Below are 16,890 nucleotides of genomic sequence, written 5' to 3'. Positions count from 1 at the left end.
ATTTAATATTATCTGATGTGTGAGATTGACAGCAATCCACCTTATTATTTATCACGTGTAAACTAGAAAGATCAATATTGACATTGAAACATTTTTTTAAAAGAACATTGCAACATTTGCTTACCAAAAAAGAAAAAAGAAAAAGAGAATCTCACACGAGGACGATAGTTTTGCGATTTATCCCCCGGAGCCTGTACATATTTGCTTATTTTTGTCAACCATGAACCATAGTCCATACAACGTTTGCTTCGAGAGTCACGTGAAACCAAAACTATGTAATATTGGATACATATCTGCTAATATTCCTGGTGGTAAACTTATGTATCATTTATACATACATAAGAAAATAATTATTTTGCGGTGATTAGCAAATAGTTGATGCACATTCGCTTATTTTAGCTATTTAATAGTAGTAGTTGATGTGTGACATTCATGACACGGTGACACCTATGACCTATTCATCACGTGTAATTTGTGGGACTCCAAATTGTCCAAAATATGTGTTCGTTGTCATGGTATGTTATTACGTGCTAATATCATCCAACGCACGTCATAATTATATAGATTTTAATTTTATCGAGATATCATTTTGATGATATACGCGCAGCAGTGTAATTGGATTCAGTAGCCAACGTCTTACGGTCAAGCCAATTTTGATAACAAGCTTCTACGTCACCGCCGTTTAAAAAAACTACATTTTGCTTCAACTCTCTCCCTCCTTTTTAATACCAATTAACTCGAACCGTCTTTGTTAATAAGTAGAAGACTATTCGAATCAAGCTGCATTTGGTATTATCAATGATCAGATCATCATCAATAACGAGCCTTGTGTAGGTCGGAATTGCTATTGTTTCTCCAATTCTCCTTATGGTTTAACTCGTTTCTGTTTTAATGTTGTAATAACTTGGTGTTAGTGTTCCTTTTGAAGAAAAACGAATAAAACATTGAAGAACTTGAATTGTTGTTATTTTTTAGAAATATATTTTAAAAAAAAACTTGAATTGTTGTTGTTGCCTTGTTGACATGCAACGTGAAAATAAACATGTAAGTAGTAAGTTAATAAATCTAGTGACAAAATGAAATAAGGGTATATATGTAATTTAAACTTGAATCAAAAGTAAAGAAACCCTATCAGTTGAGCTATATATAAAGGCAAAACCCTAAGAAACATTTCCTTTTGACTCAGCCGTCCGTTTGAGAGACCACATCATTTGGAGTGCAGCACAGGAGAGCGACGATGGTACATCTCTCTTCGCTCTCTTTGTTTGTTTATACGTTCTTTTGATTTGATGGAGATCTTGTAGTAGTAGTTTAGTTCCATGGTAGAATCAACGGAATAGATCTCAATTCGTATGGTATGAGCCATTTTAACATCCTCCTAGATGCTTTCGCTTGAACATACTTACGGTGAAGACTAGCATTACTGACCTGCTTAGATTTTGCGGATTGTTAGGTTTGGTATAAAAGAGCTAATGAATGCATTCCGAACTTCATTTGAACTGATTACGCCTCGATTTGGTTGTTAGGCCCCCAAGAAAGGAGTGAAGGTAGCTGCCAAGAAGAAGACGGAGAAAGTAACCAACCCTCTATTTGAGAGGAGGCCAAAGCAATTTGGTATTGGTGGTGCTTTGCCTCCCAAGAAGGACTTGACTCGTTACATCAAATGGCCCAAGTCTATCCGTCTCCAGAGGCAGAAGCGTATCCTCAAGCAGAGGCTCAAGGTCCCTCCGGCATTGAACCAGTTCACCAAGACCCTTGACAAGAACCTTGCAACCCAGCTTTTCAAGGTTCTGATGAAGTACAGGCCAGAGGACAAGGCCGCTAAGAAGGATCGTCTTCTGAAAAAGGCTCAAGCCGAGGCTGAGGGAAAGCCTTCTGAATCCAAGAAGCCCATTGTCGTCAAGTATGGGCTCAACCACGTCACTTACCTCATCGAGCAGAACAAGGCGCAGCTTGTTGTCATTGCTCACGATGTTGACCCCATCGAGCTGGTCGTCTGGCTGCCTGCTCTTTGCAGAAAGATGGAAGTGCCTTACTGCATTGTTAAAGGCAAATCTCGTCTTGGAACGGTATGTTTATATAACTCGCCTCTCTCTACATAGGTTTTACATTTCATATTAGTGTTTGTCTGCACACTACACTCTTAACCCTGATTTATTATTACATCCAGGTCGTTCACCAGAAGACTGCTGCTTGCTTGTGTTTGACCACAGTCAAGAACGAGGACAAGCTAGAGTTCAGCAAGATCCTTGAGGCCATCAAGGTAAATTGGCTTCTTCCGTTGACAATAGAATAATGGTGAATTGCAGAAAACATTTTTACTAAATTATGATGTTTTAACTTTTGTTTTTTTGGGTGTGGAGGCAAACTTCAACGACAAGTACGAGGAGTACAGGAAGAAATGGGGTGGAGGCATCATGGGATCCAAATCACAGGCCAAGACAAAGGCCAAGGAAAGGGTTCTTGCAAAGGAGGCTGCCCAGAGGATGAACTAAGAAGGGATCTATTCTTCTTATTGCGAAGTTTTTTTGTTTAGCTGTTGGAACTCTTTGTTTTCTTTTATGGATGTTTTGCAATTTCTTCGGACCGTTCCCATCTTCTTGAAGCTTAATTATCTTTATGGTGTGTCTGCCAATTTTAAACTTGTTTGGTGGTTATTTTGACATCAAATCCCTTTTGATTAAAAAAAAAAACTCAAATAGCAGATTAAAATGACACTGCCAAAATTAACCAAGTCAAATGAATCTTTGGACAAAAAAAATAAATGGGCTCGAATCCGATAGATAATGGCATTGACTCTTGGGCTTTGACAAAGAGGTTAACAGCTTGGGCCTGGTTCTTGTTAAAATTTACCCAAGTTCCTGCAAGGTTAGAAGAAGTAATTAGGAAATTGACCCTTTGATTTTAATTTATCGTGTCAGAAGTTTAGATATAGTGATATTGACAGAGAGAGAGAGAGATTCAAGGGGGCTGAATAGATTTGGAGGGAATCTGTGTTGTTGTAAGGAAGGAGGAGATGGAAGTGACGACAGATCGAAGCAGCAGCAAAGACGCAGAGCTTGAGCTTGAGCTTGAGCTCTACACCATCCCTGCTCAATCCAGTATGTCTCCTTCAACTCTTTATATATCTCTAACATCGTTTTAGATCTTTCTATTTTGCGATTGATAATGGTTGGTGATAGGTTGGTTCGTATGGGATGATATACACGAAATCGAGAGACGCGAGTTTACTGAGTTCTTCAGTGAGAGCTCTATCACTCGAACCCCAAAGGTCTACAAGGAGTACAGAGATTTCATCATCAACAAGTACAGAGAAGACACCTCTCGCAGGCTCACCTTCACCAGCATCCGCAAGTACCTCATCGGCGATGTCAATTTGCTCCGCAAAGTGTTTCTCTTCCTCGAAAAATGGGGTTTGATCAATTTCCTCCAGAAAAGTGATGATGTGGTAGTGGAGGAGAGTGAAGCTAAGATCGAACAAGGGACCACCCCCGCTGGGATTCGAGTTACTTCTACCCCTAATTCTACGAGACCTGTTATCGCACCTCCCCTTGTTGAGGAAAGAGCTGAGCCTGCCCTCACATTTCCCCCATTGACCTCTTACTCAGATGTTTTCAAGAAGCCTGCGTTGGTTTGTGGACAACCTTGTCCTTCTCATTCTGCTGCTTTCTATGAACATAATAACAAGGTTACTTTTTCCTTTTTTTCTATGTTTGTTTATGGATTGGCTTGTCTTTTCTTTCTTAACATACAAGATGTTTGGCAGAGTAACTTATGCGACAAGTGTTTCAAGAATGGGGGGGAGAACAATTCCGCAGAGTTGATTGGCAGTTCTGCTGCAGCTGCCTGGACCGAGGAAGAGACCCTTCTCTTGCTAGAATCTGTGCTCAAACATGGACATGACTGGGAACTCGTTGCACAAAGTGTTTCTACCAAGTCTAGACTTGACTGTATCTCCAAGCTCATTGAGCTCCCGTTTGGAGACTTTCTGATGGGTTCTGCCTCCGGAAGACTCAGATCCTCTGTCCCCACCGAGGATGAACACCTTTCGTCTCCATCCAATCTTGTGCAACAGATGAAAACTGACGGACAAGAACACAAGGAAACAGAGACGAGGGAAGAAAATGAAGAAGATGAGCCTCCAGCAAAAAGGAAACGTGCTGCAATGATGTCAGATGGTGATAGTTACCTTATGAAACAGGTTAATAAACCGTTTGCCTTGTGTTCATCATATTATCTTTCCATAGTTGAGTGTAATACTCGGACTTCTCAACTGTAGCAAAGAGTGGCTTTACTGGAACCAAAAAGAGATTTCAATATTTGCATATATTGTGCAACAGGTCGCAGCAATGGCATGCAAAGTTGGTCCATCTGTCACAACCGCTGCTGCAAAAGCTGCAATTGCTGCTCTTTGTGATGAAGCCTCTTGTCCTAAAGATATTTTCGAAACAACCAGTGATTACAAAAATTCTGCGGCTGACAGGTTTGATTCTCCAACCCTCCTTAATTTGCTTCTCATATCGTTGCCAAGTCTAAATGTTAAGCTTTCGATATTTCACAGATCTGTTGGAGACAAAGATACATCAGATATTGAGGAACAGCAAGAAGAGAAAGGTAAATTCTATTATCCAATTAGTGTTTATAATGAAAAGCTCAAGACGTTTTTAGATTTTTATAATACTTATTAATTAACGATGCAGAGGGGCTTGAGGACCTACCCGTAGGTTTAAGGATGAGAGTGTCAGTGGCAACAGCTCTTGGAGCCGCGGCTGCTCATGCAAAAGTCCTGGCTGATCAAGAAGAAAGAGAGATGGAATTGTTAGTTGCGAGTGTAATTGACCAACAGGTAGGTTGCTTGGTTCGAACAGAAGATTATTTGTTGTGTTGTGTCTTGACCACAGTCGTTCTGTTTTTTAATTGAAATGAAGCTGAAGAAGATGAAGAGCAAGTTGAAGTTTCTGGAGGAGTTGGAAGTGATAATGGATGCGGAAGAGAAAGTGATGGAGGGGGCAAAGGAAACAATTATCCAAGAGAGGATTAGCGTTCTGCAAAGCGCGTTTAGTGGCGGTATTACCAAACGTTGGGATCATACTTGCGTGAAATAAATAATGATCCTTCTAATTAATGTAGATCAAGGATTTGTTAGTCCGTAGGAGGGGAGGATTGATGGTTGAGAGATTAAAGATGGACTTGTTTGTGTTCACTTTTGGCCTTTTCTTTATGGTGTCTCTTTGTTGTTACTACATGTATGAGAGAGACTACGGTAAAGAAATAATTGAATGTTTAAAAATGGGTGTGAGGTCCAACGATCTCCACTACATTGACCGCGAGAGTAGCAAAACGGCAATAAAGGAAAAAAAAATACAAGTATAAAAGAAACGAGGCAGTAATGAGTAAGGCTCTTTTTGCTGTATCAATAAAAATAAATAGTGAATAATATCAGACCTAAAAAAAAAACTTGGTGGGCAAGGCTATTTCTCTGTATTAATGGGAGATGTTTTAGGTGGAGAAGATTGAAGATCATTAGTTCTCTCTTGGCTTTTTTTGTTTTTTGGTTTAACAGCACTCACTCATATGTCTTTGTTTCTCAGCCGTCTTGGAGTGAGAAGATCCTCCTCTGTTTCTCTTCTTCTCTCTAAGGCCTTGTCAACTAATTCCTTGCGGCGGCAAACCCCTCCTTGTTCCATCATGGGCGCTATTCCTAGTGAAAACGGTCTAGGAAGACTCGAAGTTGCCTATGCTAATCAACGTTCCGTGACTGATCTTGACAAGATGATACCTTTGGAGTTGGTGTTTAAAGAATATGATGATGAAAAAACCCTAACGATAGGGGCATCTCATGGGTGGATAGCTACTCTGAAGGAAGATGGAATCCTGCGTCTCGTAGACGATCTAAACCCTGTAGCATCGGATGCAAATCCGAAACGTATCCCTCTGCCTCCTCTTGTGACCCTTCCTCATTGCCAAACCAATATCATCACCAACGTGTCAATGTCATCATCTTCTCCAGAGGATGATGAGGACTGTGTCGTGGCTGTCAAGTTCTTAGGACCTCAGCTCAGCTTTTTGCAAACCAGCTGGTCAGAGTCCCGAGTGGACCAACATTAAGATCGAAAACCCTTGCTTCTGCTCCTCCTCCCGTGTCATGTTCTCGGATCTGGAGGACACCTCATCGGGTCATGGGACCCTTGCTGGCAGCGATGACCCCAAGCTGCACAAAGTACAGTTCCAAAACCTTACTAAGCTTCACATGGCCACACGTGAGCTTATGGATTCGTGCTTCACGATCGAGCACTTGGTTGAGTCAAGACCCACCCGTGAGACTTTCTTGGTTAAGCAGTACAAGAAGACAGCGAAGAACAAGGAAGGTGTTGACATAATGAAAACAGAATTTTTAATGGTGTTCAAGCTAGACGATGAAGGAAACGCTGTCTACACTCAAGACATGGGAGATCTCGCCATGTTCCTCTCAATGTCTGAACCTTTCTGTGTCCCTGCTTCTTCCTTTCCTGGCAGCATGTTCCTTATCATCTATGATTATGATGAAATGGGAATTGTGGATGTGTCTGACATCCCCTTCTATCTCCATAGTGCAAGTGGTCCACATAGTGTTCCTTATCAGATTCCACCTCAAGATATCGAGAACTAGTTTTTTGGAGATTGTTATATGTATTAATTCTCTTTGGAGAAATTTCTGCTATATTACTATCAGAGACATGTTACTTTTTGAACTATATCCAAATTGTTATCTTCTCCTCCTTTGAAATTAGTTTGATCTTACGAATCTTGTGATAGCAACTGCATGAGATGAAGCATCTCTGGAGTTTTTCTGCCATTCTTTTGCCAATTAATCGAATGCCCCTTTTATGGTTTTAGACATCTTTGGTGTTACATCTCTCCCTGTAGCTTCTTCATGGAAAGCTGGATAGTGCATCCATAAACCCTCTTTTTTATAAAAAAAAGTTACCTTTTTTTTTTACCGCAAATAAAAGGATCTTAAATATTTACTATCCACGTTGCGTTGTAATCTTCAGACAAAGAATCATGAGAAGTAGGAAATTAGGAAAATGCCTAAGGTAAACTTATTGTGAGCTTTCGAATTGAGCCTGATGGATGGAAATGAACGTACTGTCCTTCTTGGGTTTAGACTTTAGTTTGTGTAGGCATAGTGTAGAATAGAACTTTGTGTGGGGGAAGGGATCAACAACTATTAAATCGCTATTTGCTAGAGAAACTGGGACAAAAAAAAGTTCCAAACATCTTTGAACTTCATCATATATTGGGAAATGATGCAACTATGCATTAAAAAAATATTTTAATATTTTTGATTTTTTTTCAAAATTTATGTGTTAGTAATCCCTACGAAAATATTGAATTTTCGGTAAATGCTCAATATACTGAAGTCTATGATCTTTAGTGTTGTTTTATAATTTCTAAATACATTCTACATTTGTATTAATGTATATTAAACTCTCTTTCATGGTACATGAGAATCGTTTTAAGTTTTTGTCAATTAATTTAGTAAAATTTCGTAATACTCCCTAAATTGGTGGACTAAGCACTATAAAATCGCTATTTTTTTAGAGAAACGAAGACAACAAAAGTTCCAAACATCTTTGAACTTCATCATATGTTGGTGAAAGATGCAACTATACATTAAAACAATATTTTCATATTTTTTGAATTTTTCTCAAAATCTGTGTTAACCCCTACGAAAATATTGAATTTTCGGTAAATGCTCTATATACTGAAGCCTATGATCTTTAGTGTTGTTTTAAAATTTCTAAACACATTCTACATTTGTATTAATGTATATTAATCTCTCTTTCATGGTACATGGGAATCGTTTTAATTTTTTGTCAGTTAACTTAGTAAAATTCATAATACTACTTAAATTGGTGGACTAAGCACTATAACATCTCTATTTTTAGAGAAACAAAGACAATCAAAGTTTCAAACCTCTTTAAACTTCATCATATGTTGGCGAAGGATGCAACTATGCATTAAAACAATATTTTAATATTTTTTAAAATTTTCTCAAAATCTATATTTTAACCCTTACGAAAATATTGAATTTTCGGTAAATGCTCTATATACTAAAGCCTATGATCTTTAGTGTTGTTTTAAAATTTCTAAACACATTCTACATTTGTATTAATGTATATTAATCTCTCTTTCATGGTACATGAAAATCGTTTTAATTTTTGGTCAATTAACTTAGTAAAATTCATAATACTACTTAAATTGGTGGACTAAGCACTATAACATCTCTATTTTTAGAGAAACAAAGACAATCAAAGTTTCAAACCTCTTTGAACTTCATCATATGTTGGCGAAGGATGCAACTATGCATTAAAACAATATTTTAATATTTTTTAAAATTTTCTCAAAATCTATATTTTAACCCTTACGAAAATATTGAATTTTCGGTAAATGCTCTATATACTGAAGCCTATGATCTTTAGTGTTGTTTTAAAATTTCTAAACACATTCAACATTTGTATTAATGTATATTAATCTCTCTTTCATGGTACATGTGCATCATTTTTAGTTTTTGTCAAGTAATTTAGTAAAACTTCGTAATACTCCCTAATTGATGGACTAAGCACTATAAAATCGCTATTTCTTAGAGAAACGAAGACAACAAAAGTTCCAAACATCTTTGAACTTCATCATATGTTGGTGAATGATGCAACTATGCATTAAAACAGTATTTTCATAGTTTCAAAATTTTTTCAAAATCTATGTGTTAACCCCTACGAAAATATTGAATTTTTAGTAAATGCTCTATATACTGAAGCCTAGGATCTTTAGTGTTGTTTTAAATTTTCTAAACACATTCTACATTTGTATTAATGTATATTAACCTCTCTTTCATGGTACATGGGCATCGTTTTAAGTTTTTGTCAATTAATTTAGTAAAACTTCGTAATACTCCCTAAATTGGTGGACTAAACACTATAAAATCGCTATTTTTTAGAGAAACAAAGACAACAAAAGTTCCAAAAATCTTTGAACTTCATTATATGTTGGTGAATGATACAACTATACATTAAAACAATATTTTCATATTTATTGAATTTTTCTCAAAATCTATGTGTTAACCCCTATGAAAATATTGAATTTTCGGTAAATGCTCTATATACTGAAGCCTATGATCTTTAGTGTTGTTTTAAAATTTCTAAACACATTCTACATTTTTATTAATGTATATTAAACTCTCTTTCATGGTACATGGGCATCGTTTTAATTTTTTGTCAATTAATTTAGTAAAACTTCATAATACTCTCTAAATTGGTGGAGTAAGCACTATAAAATCCCTATTTTTTAGAGAAAAGAAGACAACAAAAGTTACAAACATCTTTGAACTTCAACATATGTTGGCGAAGGATGCAACTATGCATTAAACAATATTTTAATATTTTTTGAATTTTTTTCAAAATCTATGTGTTAACAACCCCTACGATAATATTGAATTTTCGGAAAATGCTTTAGATATTGAAGCCTATGACCTTTAGAGTTGTTTTTAAATTTTTAAACACATTCTTCATTTATATTAATGTATATTAAACTCTTTTTCATGGTACATGGGCATCGTTTTATATTTTTTGTCAATTAACTTAGTAAAATTTCATAATACTCCTTAAATAAGTGGACTAAACACTATAACATTGCTTTTTTTAGAGAAACAAAGATAACAAAAGTTCCAAACCTCTTTGAACTTCATAATATGTTGGCGAAGGATGCAACTATGCATTACAACAACATTTTCATATTTTTTGAATTTTTCTCAAAATCTATGTGTTAACCTCCTACGAAAATATTGAATTTTTCGGTAAATCCTCTATATACCGAAGCCTATGATCTTTAGTGTTGTTTTAAAATTTCTAAACACATTCTATATTTGTATTAATGTATATTAATCTCTCTTTCATGGTACATGGGCATAGTTTTAAGTTTTTGTCAATTAATTTAGTAAAACTTTGTAATACTCCCTAAATTGGTGGACTAAGCACTATAAAATTGCTATATTTTAGAGAAAGGAAGACAAAAAAAGTTTCAAACCTCTTTGAACTTCATCATATGTTGGTGAAGGATGTAACTATGCATTAAAACAATATTTTCATATTTTTTTGAATTTTTCTCAAAATCTATGTGTTAACCCTTACGAAAATATTGAATTTTCGGTAAATGTTCTATATACTGAAGCCTATGATCTTTAGTGTTGTTTTAAAATTTCTAAACACATTATACATTTGTAATAATGTATATTAAACTCTCTTTCATGGTACATGGACATCGTTTAAGGTTTTTTGTTAATTAATTTTGTAAAATTTCGTAATACTCCATAAATTGGTGGACTAAGCACTATAAAATCGCTATTTTTTAGAGAAAGGAAGACAACAAAAGTTCCAAACCTCTTTGAATTTTATCATATGTTGGCGAAGGATGCAACTATGCAATAAAACAATATTTTCATATTTTTTGAATTTTTCTCAAGATCTATGTGTTAACTCCTACGAAAATATTAAATTTTCGGTAAATGCTCTATATACTGAAACGTATGATCTTTAATGTTGTTTTAAAATTTCTAAACACATTCTTCATTTGCATTAATGTATATTAATCTCTCTTTCATGGTACATGGGCATCGTTTTAAGTTTTTATCAATTAATTTAGTAAAACTTCGTAGTACTTCCTAAATTGGTGGAGTAAGCGCTATAAAATCCCTATTTTTTAGAGAAACGAAGACAACAAAAGTTTCAAACATCTTTGAACTTCATCATATGTTGGCGAAGGATGCAACTATGCATTAAACGATATTTTAATATTTTTTGAATTTTTCTCAAAATCTATGTGTTAACAACCCCTACGAAAATATTGAATTTTCGGAAAATGCTCTATATATTGAAACCTATGATCTTTAGAGTTGTTTGAAAATTTCTAAACACATTCTTCAATTGTATTAATGTATATTAATTTCTTTTTCATGGTACATGGGCATCGTTTTTAGTTTTTGTCAATTAATTTAGTAAAACTTCGTAATACTACCTAAATTGGTGGACTAAGCACTATAAAATCGCTATTTTAGAGAAACGAAGACAACAAAAATTCCAAACATCTTTGAACTTCATCATATGTTGGTGAAGGATGCAACTATGCATTAAAACAATAATTTCATATTTATTGAATTTTTCTCAAAATCTATGTGTTAATCCCTACGAAAATATTGAATTTTCGTAAAATGCTCTATATATTGAAGCCTATGATCTTTCGAGTTGTTTTAAATTTCTAAACACATTCTTCATTTGTATTAATGTATATTAATCTCTATTTCATGGTTCATGGACATTGTTTTGAGTTTTTGTCAATTAATTTAGTAAAACTTCGTAATACTCCCTAAATTGGTGGACTAAGCACTATAAAATCGCTATTTCTTAGAGAAACGAAGACAACAAAAGTTCCAAACATCTTTGAACTTCATCATATGTTGGTGAAGGATGCAACTATGCATTAAAACAGTATTTTCATATTTTCGAAATTTTCTCAAAATCTATGTGTTAACCCCTACGAAAATATTGAATTTTCAGTAAATGCTCTATATACTGAAGCCTAGGATCTTTAGTGTTGTTTTAAATTTTCTAAACACATTCTACATTTGTATTAATGTATATTAACCTCTCTTTCATGGTACATGGGCATCGTTTTAAGTTTTTGTCAATTAATTTAGTAAAACTTCGTAATACTCCCTAAATTGGTGGACTAAACACTATAAAATCGCTATTTTTTAGAGAAACAAAGACAACAAAAGTTCCAAACATCTTTGAACTTCATTATATGTTGGTGAATGATACAACTATACATTAAAACAATATTTTCATATTTATTGAATTTTTCTCAAAATCTATGTGTTAACCCCTATGAAAATATTGAATTTTCGGTAAATGCTCTATATACTGAAGCCAATGATCTTTAGTGTTGTTTTAAAATTTCTAAACACATTATACATTTGTATTAATGTATATTAAACTCTCTTTCATGGTACATGGGCATCGTTTTAATTTTTTGTCAATTAATTTAGTAAAACTTCGTAATACTCCCTAAATTGGTGGAGTAAGCACTATAAAATCCCTATTTTTTAGAGAAAAGAAGACAACAAAAGTTCCAAACATCTTTGAACTGCAACATATGTTGGCGAAGGATGCAACTATGCATTAAACAATATTTTAATATTTTTTGAATTTTTCTCAAAATCTATGTGTTAAAAACCCCTACGATAATATTGAATTTTCGGAAAATGCTCTTAATATTGAAACTATGCATTAAAACAGTATTTTCATATTTTCGAAATTTTCTCAAAATCTATGTGTTATTTTCGGTAAATATTGAATTTTCTGTAAATGCTCTATATACTGAAGCCTATGATCTTTAGTGTTGTTTTAAAATTTCTAAACACATTCTACATTTGTATTAATGTATATTAATCTCTGTTTCATGGTACATGGGCATCGTTTTAAGTTTTTGTCAATTAAATTAGTAAAACTTCGTAATACTCCCTAAATTGGTGGACTAAACACAATAAAATCGCTATTTTTTAGAGAAAATAAGACAACAAAAGTTCCAAACATCTTTGAACTTCATAATATGTTGGTGAATGATGCAACTATGCATTAAAACAATATTTTCATATTTTTTAAATTTTTCTCAAAATCTATGTGTTAACCCCCTACGAAAATATTGAATTTTCGGTAAATGCTCTATATACTAAAGCCTATGATCTTTAGTGTTGTTTTAAATTTTCTAAACACATTCTACAATTGTATGAATGAATATTAATCTCTCTTTCATGGTAAATGGGCATCGTTTTAAGTTTTTGTCAATTAATTTAGTAAAACTTCGTAATACTCCCTAAATTGGTGGACCAAGCACTATAAAATCCCTATATTTTAGAGAAACGAAGACAATCAAAGTTCCAAACCTCTTTGAACTTCATCATAAGTTGGCGAAGGATGCAACTATGCATTAAAACAATATTTTAATATTTTTTGAATTTTTTTCAAAGTCTATGTGTTAACCCCAACGAAAATAATGAATTTTCGGTAAATGCTCTATATACTGAAGCCTATTATCTTTAGTGTCGTTTTAAAATTTCTAAACACATTCTACATTTGTATTAATGTATATTAAACTCTCTTTCATGGTACATGAGAATCGTTTTAATTTTTTGTCAATTAACTTAGTAAAATTCATAATACTACTTAAATTGGTGGACTAAGCACTATAACATCTCTATTTTTTGAGAAACAAAGACAATCAAAGTTTCAAACCTCTTTGAACTTCATCATATGTTGGTGAAAGATGCAACTATGAATTAAAATAATATTTTCATATTTATTGAATGTTTCTCAAAATATATGTGTTAACCCCTACGAAAATATTGAATTTTCGGAAAATGCTCTATATACTGAAGCCTATGATCTTTAGTGTTGTTTAAAATTTTCTAAACGCATTTTACATTTGTATTAATATATATTAATCTCCCTTTCATGGTACATGTTCATCATTTTTAGTTTTTTGTCAAGTAATTTAGTAAAACTTCGTAATACTCCCTAAATTGATGGACTAAGCATTATAAAATCGCTATTTCTTAGAGAAACGAAGACAACAAAAGTTCCTAACATCTTTGAACTTCATCATATATACTGAAGCCTATGATCTTTAGTGTTGTTTTAAAATTTCTAAACACATTATACGTTTGTATTAATGTATATTAATCTCTCTTTCATGGTACATGGGCATTGTTTTAAGTTTTTGTCAATTAATTTAGTAAAACTTCGTAATACTCCTTAAATTGGTGGACTAAGCACTATAAAATCGCTATTTTTTAGAGAAACAAAGACAACAAAAGTTCCAAACATCTTTGAACTTCATCAAATGTTGGTGAATGATGCAACTATGCATTAAAACAATATTTTTATATTTCTTGAATTTTTCTCAAAATCTATGTGTTAACACCCCTATGAAAATATTGAATTTTTGGTAAATGCTCTATATACTGAAGCCTATGATCTTTTGTGTTGTTTTAAAATTTATAAATACATTCTACATTTGTTTTAATGTATATTAAACTCTCTTTCATGGTACATGGGCATCGTTTTAATTTTTTTGTCAATTAACTTAGTAAAATTCATAATACTACTTAAATTGGTGGACTAAGCACTATAACATTTCTATTTTTTAGAGAAACGAAGACAATCAAAGTTCCAAACCTCTTTGAACTTCATCATATGTTGGCGAAGGATGCAACTATGCATTAAAACAATATTTTCATATTTATTGAATTTTTCTAAAATTCTATGTGTAACCCCTATGAAAATATTAAAATTGTGGTAAATGCTCTATATACTGAAGCCTATGATCTTTAGTGTTGTTTTAAAATTTCTAAACACATTCTACATTTTTATTAATGTATATTAAACTCTTTTTCATGGTACATGAACATCGTTTTATTTTTTTTGCCAATTAACATAGTAAAACTTCATAATACTCCTTAAATTGTTGGACTAAACACTATAACATTGCTATTTTTAGAGAAAGGAAGACAACAAAAGTTGCAAACCTCTTTGAACTTCATCATATGTTGGCGAAGGATGCAACTATGCATTAAAACAATATTTTAATATTTTTTAAATTTTTCTCAAAATCTATGTGTTAACCCCTATGAAAATATTGAATTTTCAGAAAATGCTCTATATATTGAAGCCTATTATATTTAGAGTTGTTTTAAAATTTCTAAACACAATCTTCATTTGTATTAATGTATATTAAACTCTCTTTCATGGTACATGAGCATCGTTTTAATTTTTTGTCAATTAACTTAGTAAAATTCATAATACTACTTAAATTGGTGGACTAAGCACTATAACATCTCTATTTTTTAGAGAAACGAAGACAACCAAAGTTCCAAAAATCTTTAAACTTTATCATATGTTGGTGAAGGATGCAACTATGCATTAAAACAATATTTTCATATTTATTGAATTTTTCTCAAAATCTATGTGTTAACCCCTATGAAAATATTGAATTTTCGGAAAATGCTCTATATATTGAAGCCTATGATCTTTAGAGTTGTTTTAAAATTTCTAAACACGTTCTTCATTTGTATTAATGTATATTAATCTTTATTTCATGGTACAACTGCATCATTTTGAGTTTTTGTCAATTAATTTAGTAAAACTTCGTAATACTCCTTAAATTGGTGGACTAAGCACTAAAAAATTGCTATTTCTTAGAGAAACGAAGACAACAAAAGTTCCAAACATCTTTGAACTTCATCATATGTTGGTGAAGGATGCAACTATGCATTAAAACAGAATTTTTCTTTTTTTCGAAATTTTCTCAAAATATATGTGTTAACCCCTACGAAAATATTGAATATTCGGAAAATGCTCTATATATTGAAGCCTATGATCTTTAGAGTTGTTTTAAAATTTCTAAACACATTCTTCATTTGTATTAATGTATATTAATCTCTCTTTCTTGGTACATGGGCATCGTTTTGAGTTTTTGTCAATTAATTTATTAAAACTTCGTAATACTCCCTAAATTGGTGGACAAAGCACTATAAAATCGCTATTTCTTAGAGAAAGGAAGACAACAAAAGTTCCAAACATCTTTGAACTTCATCATATGTTGGTGAAGGATGCAACTATGCATTAAAACAGTATTTTTCATATTTTCGAAATTTTCTCAAAATCTATGTGTTAACCCCTACGAAAATATTGAATTTTCGGTAAATGCTCTATATACTGAAGCCTATGATCTTTAGTGTTGTTTTAAAATTTATAAACACATTCTACAATTGTAATAATGTATATTAATGTCTCTTTCATGGTACATGGGCATCGTTTTTAGTTTTTTTCAATTAATTTAGTAAAACTTCGTAATACTCCCTAAATTGGTGGACTAAGCACTATAAAATCGCTATTTTTTAGAAAAACAAAGACAACAAAAGTTCCAAACATCTTTGAACTTCATCATATGTTGGTGAAGGATGCAACTATGCATTAAAACAATATTTTCATATTTATTAAATTTTTCTCAAAATCTATGTGTTAACCCCTACGAAAATATTGAATTTTTGGAAAATGCTCTATATATTGAAGCCTATGATGTTTAGAGTTGTTTTAAAATTTCTAAACACATTCTTCATTTGTATTAATGTATATTAATCTCTCTTTCATGGTACATGGGCATTGTTTTAAGTTTTTGTCAATTAATTTAGTAGAAGTTCGTAATACTCCCTAAATTGGTGGACTAAGCACTATAAAATCGCTATTTTTTAGAGAAACAAAGACAACAAAAGTTCCAAACATCTTTGAACTTCATCATATGTTGGTGAATAATGCAACTATGCATTAAAGCAATATTTTTATATTTCTTGAATTTTTCCCAAAAGCTATGTGTTAACCCCTATGAAAATATTGAATTTTTGGTAAATGCTCTATATACTGAAGCCTATGATCTTTAGTGTTGTTTTAATATTTCTAAATACGTTCTACATTTGTATTAATGTATATTAAACTCTCTTTCATGGTACATGGGCATAGTTTTAATTTTTTGTCAATTAACTTAGTAAAATTCATAATAATACTTAAATTGGTGGACTAAGCACTATAACATCTCTATTTTTTAGAGAAACGAAGACAATCAAAGTTCCAAACCTCTTTGAACTTCATCATATGTTGGTAAAGGATGCAACTATGCATTAATACAATATTTTTATATTTTTTTAATTTTTCTCAAAATCTATGTGTAAACCCCTACGAAAATATTGAATTTTCGGTAAATGTTCTATATACTGAAGCCTATGATCTTTAGTGTTGTATT

The 16,890-nt window shown here is 32.7% G+C and overlaps 2 protein-coding genes and 1 pseudogene across 2 annotated transcripts; all 3 read left to right on the top strand.

Moving 5' to 3' along the window:
* The first annotated feature begins 1,082 nt into the window (after positions 1–1,082).
* Positions 1,083–2,644, top strand: LOC106396298 (60S ribosomal protein L7a-1). The gene is made up of 4 exons (XM_013836648.3): positions 1,083–1,240; positions 1,527–2,069; positions 2,171–2,263; positions 2,364–2,644. The coding sequence occupies exons 1-4, from the start codon at positions 1,238–1,240 to the stop codon at positions 2,493–2,495; spliced, it is 771 nt and encodes a 256-aa protein (XP_013692102.2). The 5' UTR covers positions 1,083–1,237; the 3' UTR covers positions 2,496–2,644.
* A 236-nt stretch (positions 2,645–2,880) lies between these two features.
* Positions 2,881–5,332, top strand: LOC106396297 (SWI/SNF complex subunit SWI3A-like). The gene is made up of 7 exons (XM_013836647.3): positions 2,881–3,101; positions 3,183–3,688; positions 3,767–4,201; positions 4,341–4,483; positions 4,562–4,614; positions 4,701–4,846; positions 4,929–5,332. Exons 1-7 carry the CDS (start codon positions 3,017–3,019, stop codon positions 5,103–5,105), a joined length of 1,545 nt encoding a protein of 514 aa, XP_013692101.2. The 5' UTR covers positions 2,881–3,016; the 3' UTR covers positions 5,106–5,332.
* A 130-nt stretch (positions 5,333–5,462) lies between these two features.
* On the top strand, positions 5,463–6,752 carry LOC106453269 (annotated as a pseudogene).
* Positions 6,753–16,890: the final 10,138 nt, after the last annotated feature.

Source organism: Brassica napus, chromosome A5 (genome assembly GCF_020379485.1).
Source record: "Brassica napus cultivar Da-Ae chromosome A5, Da-Ae, whole genome shotgun sequence".
NCBI lineage: Eukaryota > Viridiplantae > Streptophyta > Magnoliopsida > Brassicales > Brassicaceae > Brassica > Brassica napus.
Note: the sequence above shows the minus strand (reverse complement) of the source record. Positions and strands in the feature narration are given on the sequence as shown.